This window comes from Rhopalosiphum padi, chromosome 1, assembly GCF_020882245.1.
Source record: "Rhopalosiphum padi isolate XX-2018 chromosome 1, ASM2088224v1, whole genome shotgun sequence".
Classification (NCBI taxonomy): domain Eukaryota; kingdom Metazoa; phylum Arthropoda; class Insecta; order Hemiptera; family Aphididae; genus Rhopalosiphum; species Rhopalosiphum padi.
In genome coordinates, this window is record NC_083597.1 from 10164351 (window position 1) to 10185563 (window position 21213).

The 21213-nt window shown below is 26.2% G+C and overlaps 2 protein-coding genes and 1 non-coding gene across 4 annotated transcripts in view; 2 read left to right on the forward strand and 1 right to left on the reverse strand.

Moving 5' to 3' along the window:
• The window catches only part of LOC132924321 (Na(+)/H(+) exchange regulatory cofactor-like protein nrfl-1), a 37367-nt gene extending 30304 nt beyond the window's left edge, over positions 1 to 7063 (reverse strand). For both annotated transcript variants that reach the window (XM_060988558.1, XM_060988553.1), the window contains exon 1: positions 6541 to 7063. In XM_060988558.1, the coding sequence (XP_060844541.1) occupies positions 6541 to 6648 (108 nt within the window). In that variant the 5' untranslated portion in view covers positions 6649 to 7063. The remainder of the gene's footprint in view (positions 1 to 6540) is intronic.
• Positions 7064 to 17041: 9978 nt separating this feature from the next.
• On the forward strand, positions 17042 to 17163 carry LOC132918768 (U5 spliceosomal RNA). The gene has a single exon (XR_009660561.1). It is a non-coding gene; the product is annotated as a U5 spliceosomal RNA (small nuclear RNA).
• Positions 17164 to 17743: 580 nt separating this feature from the next.
• Positions 17744 to 20713, forward strand: LOC132917576 (eukaryotic translation initiation factor 3 subunit I-like). Its single transcript, XM_060978371.1, has 6 exons — positions 17744 to 18062; positions 18176 to 18422; positions 18485 to 18634; positions 19284 to 19411; positions 20119 to 20319; positions 20404 to 20713. The coding sequence occupies exons 1-6, from the start codon at positions 18060 to 18062 to the stop codon at positions 20650 to 20652; spliced, it is 978 nt and encodes a 325-aa protein (XP_060834354.1). The 5' UTR covers positions 17744 to 18059; the 3' UTR covers positions 20653 to 20713.
• Positions 20714 to 21213: the final 500 nt, after the last annotated feature.

Below are 21213 nucleotides of genomic sequence, written 5' to 3' on the forward strand. Positions count from 1 at the left end.
CTCTATTTTTATGTTATGGCATTTAATTATACAACATTAACTGTAGACCTATAGTTTAACTAGATTTAAGTATTTAACTTGATATAGTTTAAGATAGAGAATAATATATATGTCACATCAATGGCCATAATTTCATAGTATAATTATGTTGTATTATATAGATCCATAGATGTACACATATCTAGAGTTTTGATATATTAATAAATTACACAGACTGGAAAAGAGCGAGGGTTGGCTGATAGGAACAAGTAATAAATATGATAGTGCTTATACATAGCTTACTATATAATACAATATAATTATTATTATACATAGACTTAGTGATTAATATTTCATAAATTAACTGCCTAATATACATGCACATTAGTTTATATAATTTTAGTCTATAGACCAAAAATTCATTGTTAGGATTTACTTGAAATTACGTAAAATATAATTACATAAAAAAATAATAAAATACATAATGTATTCATAGAATCTTTCAGCTATACACCCTAACACCCTCTTTATGAATTGATTATAAACAAAATAAGATTTAATGTTTACTATTTTGAATTTTCCATATATTTCAGTATTTGGGAATTGGGATTGGACTAGTAAATCAAATTATGTTGTTATATTATCAGTAGGGATTTAACAATTTTTAAATAATTCCAAAATTAAATAGTGTACAAGAACTTAATAAAAAAAAACGATTTTAAATCTTAAATCTTATATTTATTTGTTACTTATTGGTATTAAACAAAATGATTCTTTTAGCAGAAAAAATTCAATAATTAAAACAGTTTAGAAACAAAATATTTTTTTGAGAATTTTGATAAAAATAAACCCATGAAATGGGTAACCGGTCTGTTGTACCTACGTTAGATGTGAGTGTATCTCGTCATTGAGTAAGTCATTATAATGAATGTATTAAATTTGAATTCAATGATAAATCATTGTACACAATGAGCAAAGACGGTCTACCTTCTTAGTAACCAAGGTCACTATATAATTTTATAATAATAATATTTTAAATGTTTGTATTTTTTCTGTCTTAATTGAAATCTAAAATGTCCGATTATTTCAAAAAGTACTGAGAAATACTTTTGACCTCCTAAAATACAAACTAAATCCAATTTGCTAACAGATTATACTACCCTCGCATCATTTTTTTCTATTACAAAAAGTGTACATAAACACAAACATAAAACATGTACCTATCATTGTAAAAACACTTTCTTTTGTCAGACTGCGATATCAGCTCCGCTTAGAATCTAAAATTAAAATTCGGATGCATAGTTAATTAATTATAATTTATAATGTAGAAAACTATTTATTGATGAATAATGAGTGGATATAGTGGAGTGGGCTGTCACGGGACACCAATGCATTACACAGCATTTTTATGCTTTGAATTCTAAAAAAAAAAAAAAATCTTCTTCGGAATATAATAATTACAATATATTATGTTGTCATTCAAAAAATTAAAAATGTTATAGCTCTATATAGGTAATAATTCAGGTAATGATAATAATATAAAAAATATATAATTTTAATTAAAAATATGTGGTATAGTAATAACTTAAAAGTTCACTTTATGTAAAAACAAGTATTTCCAAATTTTTTAAGTTAAGAATCACCCAGAATCCTAATAATAATATAAATATTAAATATATATGACACAATATAATATGTATGTTACGTCTTAAAAATTACTCATAATAATAATTAATAAACCGATATCTATACCCTGAATACAAATTTAAATAATAGATATAATAGGTATAAATAGTACACCGATGTTTCATAATATAAAATAGTTATTACTTCTTGGTTTTTGTAAAAAACATGTATTTTATACCTTTATAGTTTATAGAAAGTAAAACATTGGCTGTAAATAGGAGAATAGTAATTTTCCTCATGTATACATTAAAATTGGGCTTATAGCCTTTTATAGTTCTAGTTACTTGGGTGTTTTTGTTAGAAGACTGTGGAGAACATACTATTTTGTTACATTCCTCGATTTACGTAGATAGGTAGGTACATAATTTATTATTGTTTAACTCTATGGAAATTATAAATTGTGAGAATAAATGCCTAGTATATGAACACATGGCTGATTAAATTAAAAATAAATTACGCAAAAAAAATATGATAATATTTATTCAATATCAAATAATAAATGTAGGTATCATCACAAAAATCTAATTTTATTTTTGAAAAATCAAGTATTTTAATGCTTTCGAGTTTATTGGATAAGTTATAACTTATAATTATATAGCATTATAGATTTAAACATTGTATCATCCTTTTTGTGGCTTTAATTGTTTCCAGTTTCCACATTTATAAAAAGAAATACATAATAATAATATTTATGGTATAAACAACAAATTTTGTACAATTTGCATAATATATTTTCTTGTATACATCAAGAGTACCCGTATGTCCGAAGTGTCATTGTCTGATACGCGCGTAATAACATATCAAATCTACGTACCGGATTATTTTTATTACAGACTTCAGTTTATTTATAGGAGTTTTTTTTTTTAATTATGTTAAAACGAGTTAAATGAATTTTAAATTTTAAAATTGAAAATTATTCAAGTCCCTACTTATAACTTATTATAAAAAAGTATATATGTTAATTTTTTACTTATATTAGCTATAGATAAATTGTAAGAAAAATCCAATAAAACATTCGAATATGACGAACGCCTATCGTCTAAACTTCTGAATATTACATTTTTCTTCATTTTCATATTATATGCTAACCTTTTTAAGTTTTTATATTTTTTATAGTTATATTTTCAATAAATACAATGCGTACATACAATTCGAGATTTAGTTAACTTCCAGATAGAATTTATAATATAATATTAAAAAAAATATAAACTTATAGGTACCTATAATAATTGTAATTATTTCTTATTAAGATTTAAGAATTTCAAATAGACACTTTAATTAAAAGTTTTAATATTTTATCATAAAAAAAATATTTGTATTTATTACTTATATTTTATACGTCATGATGTCCATCAAGGTTTAACACATTCATACAATTATTTCATATCTGCATGGCAGTATTAAATGATCAATAATTCCACATACATTTTTATTAAATATTTTATATAGCAATCAAATTAATTCAGAAATGAATGAAAGTTAAATTAAAACTCGTAAAACTTTGGATCTACGATAACCTTGAAAGTATTATTTTAAACTACAGAAATGACAATTTGAATAATGTTAAATGTCATAGATAATAATACATTTATATATATATATTATGCAATTATAACCTCAAATTGATTAACCATTAAAAATTAAAATATACTAATAAAAGATTAACTAAAAAAAAACGAGTTAAAAAATAGAATCTGATTATCAAAAAAAAAAAAAAAAGTAAGACAATGCTTAATAGTTTGGCTAACATGGTTACGGTGAAAAAAATATTTATTTTGCAATTTTTGTTTTTAATGAACTCACGTCTGCTGAACGTCATTACATGCACTATGGTAACAATTGGAAATTAAACTACTCATTATAATATGCCTAACGCAACCATTTTCATGCATACAATAACTATATTTTACAGCTTATGTTTAGAAAATACTTTAATTAGATTTTTATTTACATTAACACAATAAATAAATACTACAAAAATAATTAAATATCAGTATTTCAAAATTAAAGATGAAAATTAATGTTAATTTAACTTTTGAGTATATTTGTTTAGTAAATCTTTGTTCCCATAATAATTACTCATCTAAAACTAGGAATTCAATATCTATAATACTAAAATAAAACTACTTAAGATAAAAAATTGATTAATTTCTTATTAAAATGTTTGAAAAATAAGTTTTACTATTTATTGATAGTACTGATAAAATATAATGTATATAAATATAAAATGTATTATTGTACATATAAAAGTTTTTACAATATTAAATTGTAAATTAATAATATTTATATAACTATATAAGCTATTAAAGCAAACTTAATTAATCACGAATGCTACAGTAAATAGAAAATATTACATTTTATTATAGATACTATAATGTCGTTTTTGTATTCCGAATATTCCGATATCTTACTTGTATGGGTTATAACCTATGTATAAGTTTGTATGATTTGAGTTACACGTAAATATTATACAATATTTTCATTGGCGTAAAAACTAATGTCTGTGATGTTTGTATTGGTGTCTATAGTAAACCATGTCAATGAGTCATACACAGGGTGCATATTAAATGTAAAATGACCTAAGACCACCCTTTTATTAAACTAAAACTCTACATGACTACATGAAGCAGCAGTGCAGCACTATATTTAGTCTACCACAACAAAATAAAGCCTTATTTCAGCATGAAAAATAAAAAATGTATGTAATGATATATTTATAATTCTACATTTAATAAATTTAATGTAGTGTTTTTATTGTTTTTAGTTAATGTATTATGATTTAGGATATAATATGATTTTGTAATATTGATAATTATAAAAAAAAATATCATATTAATCAATGTTAAGACAATGACGAGTTTTAAAATTATTTTAAGCGTCTGATAACATTGCGATAAGTTTATAACTTTATAAGTTCAATTACAAATATAACTTTATTTTTGGTATACAGATAGTAGTTAAGGCTATCCGGTATTTTCAGTATTTAAAAAATACCGGTATACCGTGATTTGGTAATTACCGTAATAACATATACAATATAAATATATATGTCTGTCCTCAATTTAAAGGTTATATTCAATAGATATTAACTAGTACAACTAGAAACTTTTTTATTCGATGTACTTTTTATTTTTTTAAAAACTCCTTCCGCCACAGTATTAAAAAATATTAATTTTTCTGAATTAAAAAGATTGAAAATACCATATTATTGATAATACCATAGATACCAGTGGTAAAAAAATACCGGATACCAATATCAAAATTCTAAATACTACCAAACTTATTAAATATTTTGAATAGCCATATAAGTTATAGGTACCAATTATTATTATACCTATACTACACAGGAATTACAATAATTATATACATTTATGACATTTATGATGTGTATCAAATCTGATTTGTTTTAAAGTATGATACTTTAAGTATCATCAAATTTACCAAGACCCTTACAGAAAAAATTAATGTATTACATTTCATGTAAGAAGTACTTATACCAGGAAAATATAACAAAAATCTAGTAAAGTATATTATAATTGATTAGATGATTTTTTTGTTAATTCCTTATTAAAAAAAACACGTTCAAACCTTGAAAACCATTTAAAAAAATGCTGTATAATATGATTATAACATGATACTTTCTAAATCTAAAATTTTATCATATCAAAAATAAAAAAACTTAATATACACAAATCTTCAATATATTTTGAACCTAAAGATAAATTTATAGTTTTACCAACCGATGTGCAACTTTTTTATTACGACATAAATAATAAAACTATAAAGCAATACAAATTGCATAATTTTTAATTTACACAATAAATTATGACTAGGAAGCATAAAGGCTTAACCCTTGATTAAAACTATTTTTTTGTTTACTAAACTATTAAATGTACTAATAATTATTCTTTTCAATTAGAGAATTTAAAAGAACCAACATAAAAAATTGAAATTGAATGTGTATTATAAACAATTTACATATTTATATTGTTAATCGTAGCATAGTTTATGCATTTTATTAGGTACTCTCTAAATTTAAATCATCAAACTCCATACTACTATATAAGTTCAATAAAAGTTTTTAATAGCTCTGATATTTTATCTTACATTTTCAGCTTAATTAATTAATACACTTTTCTTATTATCCTTATTATTGTTTTAAAACTAACAATTTCCTAACACGTTCGACAAAAATCTCTATTTACAATGGAAAACATGCAAAACCTTATTTAACATGTATTTATGATATATTTAAATTATGTATTCAGGTGGAAAGCTATGTTAGTAAAACGATGTCTATTGTCGTTTTCTCAATACTCGAATAACATAATATGTACCTATTAAGTATAAAGTTTTAACGTAGGTTACAGTGCATTAATAAACATGGCATAATAATGTTCACGTTTTCGAACATCTGCCTAGGTATACCTTCAATAGTCAATACTAAATAGTTGATAATATTAAAATATATTATTATTATGTCAACTCTGAAAGTCTAAACTCTAGTTATTAAAATATTATTTCGGTAAGAATCGAAACCGTCAGCTGTGGCCCAAATGCAACAATTCATATTGAACGTAATATGACAATAATTGATAAGTTATCAACGGCTTATCTACACCTAAATATAGACAACTTTGTGGCATGTCACGATTATCGACCGTCGCGAGTGCAATGTATAAACACTATAAACAGAGACTATATTTTGCAGTTTGCACGCGCGTCGACAAATCATCGCACACTTATAACTCTTGCATAAACCATATTATAGCTACTAACTCGACTTATTACACTATAGTATGTGTTATGTACGGTAATATATTAATATAAGAAACTGGTAATAATATTAAAACATCAAAAATCAATTTCGCTTACCGGAGTGTCGTATTCGTCCTGCTGATAGATGTCCTCGTTGGAGGATCGTTGGTGCGAAAACGACTGTTTCCTACCTGATTTCCTGTCCGACGACTTTGGCGAACTCATAGCCGGTCGCACATAACCGCCAGTCGTTGTTGTCGTCGTATGATAATATGTAAATACTTATGTTTACGCAAATAACCAATTCCCGTCGACGCCGAAACGCGTTGATATAGGTGTTGTGTAACGAACAGTTGTCGTTGATATTTCAATAAGTAAAAATCGAATAATTTAAAAACGCCGATAAAAAAACAAATGCAACTGTATGCAATAAAATAAAATATATAAACAGTTCAAGTGAATAAAAATATTATGTAGCACCCCACAATTAAAACATAAATAAACGGTAAATAAATATTAAAACATTATTAAAAAATTATTATTATTACAGTCTAATGAGAATAATGAACAATCGCGTTTTCGACCGAGCCGAGCTCACAAACACAAACGTCAATACGGCACGACGACGACTAACTGCCCGCCGTCGCACGAGCGGCGGCTGAGGCGCGTGCGTATGATCAGCTGTTCACGACGACCGCCGCGTCGATCTCCCTCCGCTAAAGGCAGTGGTGACGGCATCGGTAGCTTCCCGGCGGCGCGACGTCGCCCATCGATTTAATTGATATTAATAATAATAATAACTTGGTACGAAAATAAAAACCGCATCTGACACGAGCGCCACACGAACTCATTTCACGAAACCGGAAATGATTGGTATTGGTATAATAATATGATACGATGGTCAGATGGTGTAATACGCGTATCACTCTTCAAGCTCATATTATATTATAATTATATGCAGAATGCACAGTCGACTTATAAGTACTTAACAACTATAACTATGACTACAAATATTATAAATCGATATATGTACCTATGTACAACTGAATAGCCAAAAAACCGCAATAGATGCCGGACAATTAGGTAATGGGTGTTGAGAAATGTACTATCTGTAAATTAAAAAGATAGATCTTTTTTGATTGATATAATTACAATAAACTATACTCAAAATTCATAAAACAAAAACTAAGGTTTGTAAAGTGTAAACTTATAATATAAGACTTATAATTTAGGTTAAAATTACAAAAAGCTAATATGAAAAATAATGCTATAAAATATCCAATAATAGCATAATCTATTAATCTACTATATGCATAAGTATTTAGCAATAAGTGCTGTGAGCCTGTGACAAATATGGTGGATTATTGAATTATTCTTTTTTATAAGATTATCTGTTGGTATCCAATACCGGCAATACCCATACAGGCCATATATCATAGATAAGAAACAAAATATAATAATCTTTTAACTCTTCGAGCATCCTGTCGTGTGAAATACGTCACTGCAACGACTGCTATCAGGGGCATATTTAAGGGAGGGGCACATGGGGCCCGTGCCTCCCCCATTCACCGTATTTTATACTAATTTTTATTATATGAGAAATTTTACAATTCTATGTTCCATGTACGCAAATTTGAACTTTTTGTTTCTGCCCCCCCCCCCTTAAGACATTTCTAAATACGCCCCTGACTGCTATAGTAGTAATGTAGTATGACACACAAACACAATGCGGTTTAATCCTATGACCTATACTCTATTTAACTATTATATATAGTATATTGCAGTATACTAAAACATAAATATATTATTATGGGTGATACGTAAACCTAAATTTACGTGACAAAACGTTCTTATATACAATAACGGATGCGCGTGGACGTATGCATCTATCATTTTTACTTGGCTAATTAACTATATACCTACTACATTGCTGCTGTATTTTATTTTAATAATTCTATTAGGTATTATATGCTGTTATTGCTATTAGTCTATTATACTGTAATGCGTAGCCCCAGTGGCACAATAAATCTCTTGAAAGGGTTGGGGTCAGAAGAGTCGATCACTGAGGCTCCGAATTAGCCAAACCGTAACAATATTTCCGTATTTTATTACAAATTTCATAGTTATAACTTAAAATATTTTGATACATTTTGAAAAAAATGTCATAACATACGGTTTAATACGTTAACAGTAATAAAGCAAATTAACGAGAACCACTGTATAAATAAATACGACTAAGTACCTTTAAATAATATATAATATATATAAATATTAAATATTATATATTATATTATATAATATAATCACTATTTGGGAATAGATAGGGTACAGTCAGTAATGTATTTTAAAAAAGGGTGGGCAAGTGGGTATCGCTCTGCAGCTCTGCTGTATAGTAGAGATGGGGAGTAGGTCACTATAATGGATGTGTTAAATTTGAATGCAATGTCAAGTATCATTATATATACGAAAAACGATTCTGAACAGAGATGATTTGTCAGCCTATGATAATTAGTCCTAGATAATATTATATTATTACCTATATTTAAATTGTAATATTAGTAAAATTTTAATAAAACCTAAATAGTTTAATCAAACCTCGAATGATTTTTGTAGAGTTTAAACTTTTACACACGAGATTTTTCTGAAAATATTGACGTTTCAACATTTTAATTTCATTAATCTCCTTATTTTAATATTTTTTCTAGTTTCGAAAAAAACTGTGAATTAATAATAAGATAATGGTATCATTGTATCAAACATGTGGCCCGCGTGCTCGTACGGACGGCGAACGTTTTCGCAATGTTTGAAAAAACATTAAAGATTAGGAGAAAAATAAAATTAAAATGTTGAAACGTCAATATTTTCAGAAAAATGAACTCTACAAAATGGCTATCTTCAATTTTTTTGAAAATAATTAAATAAAAAAATATATTTTTAACTTTTTTATCAAAACATGAAATATTTGTAGTTCTTTATAAAAATATATATAGAATATAATAATATAAATAATAGATATTTCTAAAAATTTCAATCATAAAGAGATTTTATAGTTAGGGTAATAGAAAAAGTGTTATTAAAGTATTAATAATAATTGTTCTTACAGTCTTACACTTAATTTTATTTAAATTTCTATATTAAAATTTATAAGCATAATCAGCCAATTGAATTAACTATGCATTCCAGAACATGTGGACAATATTTGATATAACATCAGTCAATAATCGGAAATTCGAAAATATTCGAATACTGCATATGTTTATACAAATATCAAGAATAATTTTTATTGCACAATAAATTAATTTAAAATTGTAAATATTAGACTACAAATCAGATTTATTAAAAATAAATATTTAATTCAATTTTTTTAATTTGAATTCAATCAAAAAAATAAATATACAAGTTATAAAATTAATTTTTTTTCGATTTTTCCTATATTGAATATTTTGTTTTTGAATTTAAATTACCTATTTCATACTCCCATAGTTTATAAAAAACATTTTCAAGTTCAAAATAAATTATTGTTAGTATAACCCATATTAATATGTATTTATAAATGATTAAACATATACTTTTGTTGAGAGTCGAATAAAAAAATACATTATTTATTTATCTGGTTCTTCAATCTTTGTTAGTACCTATAATATGTACGCATCATATTATTTAAAATATAATTCCTAATTAACAAGTATATCTACCTATGCATCAGATTTTGGTGGCATTAATTAACTAGGTATAATAATAATTTATATGATAGTTTTTTAATTTTTGTTTTTTATATACTAAGCTTGTTTAGTTAATTTAATTAAATAGTATGTCTAATGTCCTCAAAACTAATAACATAATATATAATTTAGAAAATCTTATTCTTACATTATCATGCGATAACTTTATACTAAATGATAAATAAATACATTTTAATTTCTAAATAATTTTCAAAATAAATTATATATATTACGTATGTTCTTAATACTCATACATAAAAAAAATAGAGGAACTAATTATTCGAGTTTTTCCTGTATAAAAATATATAAACTATTGTATAGTGGGTATGTATTATTTATACTTTGTCATTAAGTACTAATATAAAAGTACCTACTAGATATCTCATTAATAGCAGGTACTTTAGTCTTTAAGTCATGATAAAAAAAAAAATAGTGAATAGGCTACAATAATAACTAAGAAACAAAATTTTCACCACATAAAAAGGAGAACTTTGGTTGTGAATTATCGTTTTTATTTTTAGATATTGTAACTAAAAAAAAAAAGTTATTAAAGATCAAAAATAATGGATTTTGAAACAATAAGAAATTTTTTCGTATAAGTACTATAAGTGATATTAAAAAAATAAAAACGATATTTTACAGATAATGTTTTTAACTATATTATATATCAATTTGGAGACTTAACTATCACTACAGTCTACAGCCTGAGTGGTTTTATTACGCACAAAACAGCTTTTGCTATAAAGCAAATAATGTTTTACATTTGTAAGACGGAAACAACACAGGCACCTGTAGTGTCCTCTTAACAGTCTTTTAACGATACTCAATGACAATAAGATTATATTTTATTTTACATGAATCATTTTTGAGTGAGTATTATATGAATTTTTTGACATCTTCTAGTCACCTATAATATTATTAATTTTTATTTTAAAATACAAAAATATCTGTATAATTTTGTTAAATATATTTCAATAAGATAATAATCAATTTCCAGAAAATGTTTTACATCAATCAAATATAGTTAACAAACATATGGCTTATTAATTATTATTTTATTAATTTTATCATACTGCTCGTATATATTGTATAATTGAGTACATTTACTATTGCTCTTTCTATAATCTATAGCACTGAAAAAAAAGAAAATTCACGATGATTCACCAGCTATAAATATTATTTAGTGTTTAGACAAGAACATGCAAGTGTCAGGTAGGCTTATAGTTTTATATCTTTATAACAATTACAACTATGAGTTATGATTAAATCATTGTTTTAAAACTCCATAATATACAGTTTACTACCTACGAACTACACTACTATATTATGTAGGTAAGGTTTGATTAAATCATAAAATGAAGTAATGTATTTTACATTAGTCATTTTATACACGAAATTCCACAGATAAACATTACATATTTTACTATTTTACTCGCATATATATATTAAAAACATACATTTATATAATCGCAGTATTTATTATTTATATTTTATAATATATAATGGAAATATATAGTATACAAATATACAAAACATAAACTACTATTAAATTCCTCAATACTTTTTATAACTACTGTAGAACAATAGATTAAAAAACAAATACCATAGAAGTCACTATCATATACTCATAGGTAATATATGTATAGTAGATTTAAATACATCTCGTCATTAATTAGATCAGTTTTATGAATATTTTAAATTTGAATTTAGTATTTTTACTGATAGACTATATCGAAAAACAAGTCTGAGCGGAGACACGGTTACTGGATTTATATTTCTGGTTCTAAAAATATTTATATTATATTTATATTAATACACAGTATCAAAAGTAATTTATTTTTATTTCAATTTTGCTAAAATTATTAAATACATTTTTTTATCAAATATTGCTGTTAATTTAATTAAATAACAACATAATATATAGTATAACACAGTGAAGAATATTTATATGTGAATTATATTAAAGGTTTGTGGAATAAGAAACTTGATAATAATCAAAATATTTTCAAAAATACAATCTGTATAGAAGCTAGTACGATTAATGATTTTTGATTAAAAAACAAAATAACAAAAATGTTTTTACATCTTTAATAGATAATTAGGGTAAATTTGAATTTTAAACCATTATAAAAAAAATTGATTATTATCTAGGTATTGCATAAGAAAACTTAAGAGAAACCCTGTAAACCATTTTAAAACTAAAAATTTCTATGAATCCAAATTTCTATTTAAATAGCTCAAAAATAGCAAAAATATTTTGAAAATTATATCATATCATGATATCGTTAACATAAATATTTACTGAAAATTTCAAATATCTGGGGTTATGTATTTATGATAATAATTCCAATAAAAAAAATTGTATTTATATTTTGTTGAAAATTGTAGTAGGTATTCGTAAATATTCAAGTTTTTCAGTATTTTTTTTTTTTTTGGCCACCAGTCCTTACTCCTTTATTATATTAAATTATTCGAAATTGAAGATTGAATCATATATTTTTATTTTACCCAAAAATTAATGGTAGACACACCAACAAAATTAAATTCCTTATAAGTTGAAGCAATGAATGCATCAGTAGCTTAACCCTACTACAGATAAATAGTATGTACTTACTTAAGTTTTAAGTACTATCTAATATTTAAAATTTACTATAATCTATTTATTGGATAAGTCTTATAGTTTTATAATACCTAATGCTATTTTATTTAGACATTGATTGATTAGACTAAGGTTCCAACTCCACAAAATATCAAACATTTAATTATATACTACAAATTATTTTTTAAATGTTTGAATGTTTATAAAAATATCATGAAATATTTAAACCAAAAACAACGTTTTTTCCCCAGATGATAACGGTTTTAGATACTTTGTTGTTAGGTATTCAACAATTATTAATCATGAAAGACTCAAAGTTTTTAGTAGGTAATATGTATAGCTACTATAGGTATATTAGGTATTTATATAAGTCATAATCTAATAATTGTTGTACACAATACATATTAAAAAAAAAAAAGATAAGGTAATTTATAATTATTTATATTATGGGTGGTGAACAGGTGAACTGGTGAATCATGAACATATTCTTATAATTCTATACTCTACGTCGATGCTCAATTATCTTGATTAAATCTACCTATCGAATTAATAGAATATACTAACATTAAAAATATAAATATAACTATTATTTACCCTGTCTCCTTTTCCATTCCCACTGCTCCGGGACGTGTCCGGGCCGGGTCCGTGCCTGATTTTCGCACGTCCGGGTCGGCCCGGTCAGGTATTCACACTATTCAGTGCCCCGTCCGTGTTAATAAAATATTTTGTCATCAGTTGAAGTCGGGCATCGAAAGTACGACCACGTGCTAGTTTATTAAGTATTGTTGAGTTTTTTATTGTTGAACTTTTTAATCAAAAGAAATGGATTTTTCAACTGAAGAACTTGCTGTAATAGCGCTACTGCTCGATGCCGACGAGGAAAAGGAAGATCAAGCACATCGTAAGTATTGGGTACACCCAGTATGGAAAAAGCGTGAAACTGAAGGTGAATTTCAAACTTTATACAAAGAACTTAGGTTCAAACCCGTCCGGGAACCCGGAAAGAGAATCGTCTCAAACGATAATTTTCGGGCCCGGATCTGGCACGGACGCCCGGCCCGGACCCGTCCCGGGTAAGTGAGAACGGTCGTATTTAAAACTCAATAGATAATTGTTTTCTTGCACCCGGACGGATTCCGGCACGAACCCGGCCCGGACACGTCCCGGAGCAGTGGGAATGGACCTTTACTGAGAATCGTTATTTCATAAACAATAATAACTTATTGATGAATTCATATATTTTAACACATACATGATTATTGTGACCTACTCTATGACACCAGACGAAGTATACCTACCCACGCTCGAAGCCTACATACTACTCGTATAGTCGTATATACATGCATACAGCAGTCAGCAGAGCTAGTTCTTCAATTATAATTATTTAACAATATGTATTTGAAAATTAATTTTAAGCCCAAACAATGCACGCACACAACTTTTAATTTAGAAATGACAATACTACCAACTCCGTTTTATAATTACATTATTTTTTAAACTAGTAGGTATAGGTATTGATTAAAAAAAATAGACACCTATATGCAAAAGTATATAATAATATGAATATTAATATAATACAATATAATATTTAAATTGTAAATAATTGGATTGATATTGCCATATTGGCATTTTACTACGCACTACGCAGTAAAGTTTTTAATCTATGCTTATGTGAAATTCTATTTAGAAATTATAGAAATATAGAATATGCTATAATACAGTTATATTAGAAAAATAGCACGTAAATGATAAAGTTGTAATGATATACCTAATGATGCATCATCAATAAGCACGTGCATATAATCAAAAACAAAACTAATTTAACTGTACATTGATTGTTATCAATGATTGTTTGTGAAAAAATATTTTGTTTGGATTGTAATAAATTGATTAAACAATTGAATCTAAATAATTTATTATTAAGCAGATGATGAATTCTAGAATTCATATTATATATAAGTGTATCACAAATGTCATCCTACTAATTTAATTTTTGCTCATGAAATATAATTATTACTATAGGTACAACATGAATTATATGTATCTCGTATTATATATATCAAATTTTTACCAATCCATAAATAATAATATAATAACATTTTAATAAAATAGGTAATAATACAATAACCTATTTAAATTGTTTTATTTTATTTTGTAGTTTAACAAATTAACGACGAAAACCATATTTTTGATGTAGGTACATAATTATGAAACGATGAAAAACAATATTTTTAACCTACCATTAGCAATATAATATTTAATGTTGCTACTGACAGTCCTAAGTCTGTTTTAAATGGAAATGAAAATAATGTATTTATATTGGACGCAATTAGTGTAGTTGATGAATATTTTCAGGACGTAATTCAATTGCTGCGATATATTTATAACAAGCCATCTTAATATCATATCATATTTTATTTCATTATCTGATTATTTCATTTATATTATCTATTATCTATTGTATATTTGTAGGTAGACAATTTTTTTCTTATAGCTGATCATAGATTTAAGACTAAAGTTAAGTACATATTATAAACATTATAAACTACAATTTGTAGGTCTATAATGCCGAATTAAGATAAGATTGGTCGACACTCGAAAAAGTAAAATTGCAGAATCATAATAATGAAAATCATTTAATAGAATATTTGAAAATACTATAGGATGTAAATATTTATTCCAAACTAAGTATTATATACTATATTTTATCTGAATTATTTTTATAATAAATGCTTAATTTTTAATAATAATTGTTGATTAAATATTTGCAGTTTTCAATTATCGAGAATTTAAATATCGACCTTTCAAATTTCCCGTTTTAATAGTAAAAAAAATGTGTGTGGTATTAAACGGTCTAAAATATACAGTAAATGGTTATGAACTTATGAGTGGTAAGGTTTTGAACAACGCCCAATACTTGTAAATGGTTTTAATTTGTTTTTATTGTTTTAATTTGATAAAGTTTTAAATTTAAATTTTAAAAAACAATTGAAAAATAATCAGTTAATCGATAAGATATTGTTATATGTATTTTTGTTTCATTCAAAATTATAATAGATGAATAATAATTTCTAAATTTGGCACTAAAATTATATACAGGTAAGAAGTAAGGACTATACTTACGTTTTATGGTACTTATAGTATAGTAGTATATAGTACCTATATAGTAGTATAGCTACATATTGATATTTAGTCATTATAATAATTTATTCTACAAACATGTTTAGTAATGTAATATTAACACAAAATTACCTTATAATTAATACAATTATAACTATCTACTATATTAAGGAGCTAGGGGCTGCTACAGTGCTACACAAACATTTGTTTTCTCTGTCTATTTCCCACATAATGCATATTATAGGAACGATGATATTCCGTATTCTCACGATTATGACTCTCTGGTTCAGTTTAGGGCAAAGCCAAAGGCACCTAATATATATTTTATAAAGAAGAATACTTTTTGTGCATTAATCGGATAGATTTTTTAATATTTACATTTTTGAATAAGTTATTAATGGTTAAAAATAATCAAAATTATTTTAAATTAAAACATGCTTATATTTATAAAAAATGTAAATATTAAAAATCTATCCGATCAATGCACATTAATATTCTGATTTATAAAATACATAATAGGTGCCTTTGCCTTGAACTGAACCAAAGAGTCATAATCGTGAAAATACAGAATTGAGAATACATTGTTTCTGTATCATGTGGGGATAGATAGAGTTGTTGTTGTTGTTGTTGTTGCGGTCCTTTAATATGTATTTCTGTTCTTTGTTATAAATATTGTAAAAATTAATATTTTAATTGACAGTTGACACTTGACACTTTGACAGTCAGCCAGCTAGGTACAGTCAGCTATAAGTATACCACCATTGACACCATTGTAAGGTACTTAACCTAAGAGTAAGTATTTTTTAGTTCCTTTAGTATGATTACAATGATTAGTATGATTCTATCGAAGTGGACAAAAACAGCATTACAGTTACTGTAAATTTGTTGTAGATAATCGGTAGTTAATTTTATATCCGGTAGATGGCGTTTAAACATATCGTCTCTAAAGAGATGAACCTTTTTGTTAAAAAGTTCAGTGTTTTTTTCAACAATAGTAATAGAAAACTTAAATTAGAATATATCATACATATTTTTAATACCAACAAGTAATTTATTCTTAAATCACAGTTTTACTTACAGCAAATCTAATCTACTTAGGTAATCCATAATTTGAATATTCTCCCTATGCTGTATAACTTGTAAAGATTACTTTAGTTGGTCGATTCCAGCACATCTACAACTCCGGTTCCCTTTCAATACGAAAAAATCTTTCGCCTTTTACTAAAGATTTCCGTGGAGGGGAGCACTCAAAGGAGTCTAGAAATACAATTTTTGAAATTGCCTGATTTCGGTCGGGCTCGTAATGATCAAAGCGTTTAAAACACCAAATACTAAGGATTAATTCTCAGCGATTTGCCTCCACAGCACGGTCTTAGAAGATATATATAGATATATATCTTCTAAGACCGTGCTCCACAGTGACCACACTTGCTTAATTTTTCCGATGCAAATATGTACCAGTATCCTGTACATCCCGTTTATTATGAAGTTTCAACTTCTACGTAAAAAGTGCGGTTAACGAGTGTCGAGTAGTAAAAAGTTAATCCATAATAATATAACTTGGCCATCTAGAATGTATTAATATTTTTGACGGAAGTTAAAAATCAGATTTCTTAGACGGGCTGTTAAATTATTATTTATTTATATTAAGTCTTAACTCTTAATAATTCATGGTGAGTAATGAACTGATGAACGTGGCCCGTGGGTTACCGGCTAGAAAGTGTTGATCAATCTTCCAAAGTCAAACACGTAAAATATAAATATATATATATATATATTATCAGTGTCGACGTATATACAAATGTATACTTAATAGTCTTATGTATTGGTGAGACTGTTTTATTCACGTCTTATCTTATTCTGACGCTGACACGCGGTATCGCGTGATTTTCCGGTTCTTACCTCTTTTGAAAACTCAGTTTTCTTCAACAGTCAATACTCTTACATATACATTGCTTATGAGCTTATAATATTTAAACCGGGTTTACAGCTTCGTGTTGCGTGCCTTTTATCGTATTCTGATTGGTCGTTACAATCATGGTATCATTTACTAACCATGGTCTACCGGGAAATTTCCAGAGTTGGGACGAGCTCAACTTTTGGACACTACATGACAGACGACGTAGCTGTGAACCCGGCTTTACAGTTAACATTTTTTTAAATAATAGTATAGAAATTCTCCTCATTCGTTCACTATGGTGAGTCATTGTTATTTGTTTAGCGCTCATTGCTATTATCTATTATTTACAATGTTTTAAAAAATATTTATTTTAAATATTTGTCTTGATGTTAATTTTATATTGTTATACAGAAACCTTTAATGTTACAAGGGCACGAGCGTGCCATTACTCAAATTAAATACAACAGAGAGGGTGATCTATTGTTCTCGTCTGCTAAGGACGTAACACCAAACGTATGGTATTCATTGAATGGGGAGCGTCTTGGTACATACATTGGCCATACTGGAGCTGTATGGTGTATTGATGTTGATTGGAAAACCACAAAGTTTTTGTCCGGAGCTGCTGACAACACCTTAAGACTTTGGGATGTTGCAACTGGTAATAATAATGAAATTTTCATTTAATACCTTTAAAGTAATAATTTTTAAATGTTTATGCAGGTGTGGAGATTGGTAATATAAGTAGTAATTCAGCTGTGCGTACATGCTCATTCAGTTACTCAGCTGATCTTGCCAGCTACTCAACAGATCAGGCTATGAAACAAGAATGTGAAATTTTTATAGTTGATGCTCGAGATGACGAATCTTTTAGTAAGTTAGTTTGTTTATTATATTCGTTCAGCTATTATTTTTACCAATTAAACATTTAATATTTGAAATGTATAGGTAAATTATAACAATAAAATTAAAAGTTTTTATTTTTAATACCAAGTTGAGTATTTAAGGGTTCACTCTAACTAATTTGATAATTTATAAATTTATAAAAGGATTAGGTATAAATTACATGTAGTATTAATCTATTATGTAAGACATAAGTTAAGTTTGAATACAACTATACAAAGATGTATTATTTTAGATTTAGACGATTTATAATTTAAGACAAATTACATATTAAAAATGAACATTAAGTGTTATACGAAAATCTACTCATTTTGAATATTTTTTGAGTTTATAATGAACATACTTATTTTAAATAAGTACAGGACTCATATTAAAAATTTATACTATTTAAGAAAAATTATCGTTTATATTTTCAGTTAATTTTTATTTTTATGTATTCAAAATCTCCCTATTTGTAGATAATTTAAATAATATATTTCTTATAAGTTGAAAACAATTAATTCTAAATGTAATTATTATACAGTATTTTATAAATACTGAATCTGTCTTTTTAAATATATTTATTAAATAAACATAATATATATTTAATATTCTAATGGTTAGTCATTTATGTTTATAGAAAGCAGTGCGCCAATTTTAAAAATGACTGTACCTGATTCCAAAGTGACCTCTTTAATTTGGGGTACATTAGATCATACAATCCTTACTGGACATGAAGATGGTGCCATTACTCAATGGGATTTGAGAGTATGTATAGTTTTTAGAAAATACATTTTATTGTTTACTATATCCTATAGTTGTATATAAATAGAAAAGAGGAATGTATATTTATTCAATATATTCAACATATTTATTTTTCAAATCTATCTACAGTGGAACCTCTATTAAATGAAATGAAGGTTCTATAAAAAAATTTTGTTGAAAAGAAATAACACTTTTTTTTTAAAAACTTATTTTTTGTGTATGAAATTTATCCCAATAAGTAATAATATAATATGTGTCTAATATTAATAAATAAACTAAAATAAAATAAATAGTTTTAAATTATATTAAGTACAAATTATGTAAATAATTTTTTTTAATCTTTGTTGTCAAAATACTTTCTGATGTCCTGTTACATTTTTGGTGTGCTTAAATCTACAACTGATTTTATTATTGATAACTCATCTGTTACATATCAAAATCGATAACAATAATCTAGAAAATAAAATTTAAAGGGGTTCTGATTACGTACAATTGAGCATACTATCATTTATCTAATTGGTATGTGTGTAATTTTCAAATAACAATAGTTTTTAAATTTGCTGTAGAAAATTAACACAAAATAGAGAGTTTTGTTAAATAAAGGTTCCATTGTATATTATAATTTATTTAACTTCAAGTGACAAAATACAATTTGAGGTTTTTAAATTATTGAAATTTTCCTATGTATATAATATTTATGTGTGTTTTAGACTGGAAAAAGTATAGAAACTGTTAAAGATCATCAAGGATCAATCAATGACATGCAAAAGAACCGACAAGGTACTATGTTTGTTACTGCATCAAAAGACAAAACCTCAAAGCTATTTGATGTAGATGATTTGTCGGTTCACAAAGTTTATGTCACTGAACGTCCTGTCAATAGTGCTTCCCTATCACCAATATACGATCACGTTAGTTAATAGTTTATATTTTATAAATTTTGTCAATATTTTAAATTTGAAATTTAACAATATTATTTTGTTTTTTTATTTAAGGTGGTATTAGGTGGTGGTCAAGATGCTATGGATGTTACAACAACAGCAGCACAAGCAGGCAAATTTGATGCCAGATTTTTTCATGTCATTTTTGAAGAAGAATTCGCAAGAGTGAAAGGTCATTTTGGTCCAATAAATTCATTAGCTTTCCATCCAGATGGTGAAAGTTTCAGTACAGGCGGAGAAGATGGTTTCATTAGGGTACAATCATTTGATCCATCTTACAAAGAATTTAAATTCGATTATTGATTATTTAATTTAGTGCTAGTGTTAATAATTTAAAAAATAAAAATAAAATATTTAATACCAATTTTTTTTATAAATTTATCTTACTATAACCTATATTCTATAGTCTGTCCAGCGAGAAACACGCCGATTTTGCATATTCCCTCGTGTCACCATGCTATCAAAACTGGTTTGCTTATGGCTGTGTATCATAATGGGAATGCACAGAAAAACTGATTTTGGTCGGTTTGCGGCGCATTCTTTTGCTGGACAGAGTATATGTTGTTAAATTTGGTAAACCCTAGGTCTATGTTTTGATAATTCCTTTAATTTATCAACTTATTGCATTTTATATTTTTATTATATCATACTTAATAATTTAAAATTTTAAAGTTAGTTTATTGAAAATAATAGCGTTTTAAAAGTGAATAGGGTACATATATTATTTGTTTCCCTCTTTTAGTGCTCTATTTACAAGGTACCTGGGGCCTCAGGCACTCATTAGAATATTGGATTTTACAGGGACATAGTTTTGACCAGGGGCTAGGCTCCATCCCCCAAATTGTGCATTTATGCCTATGATAC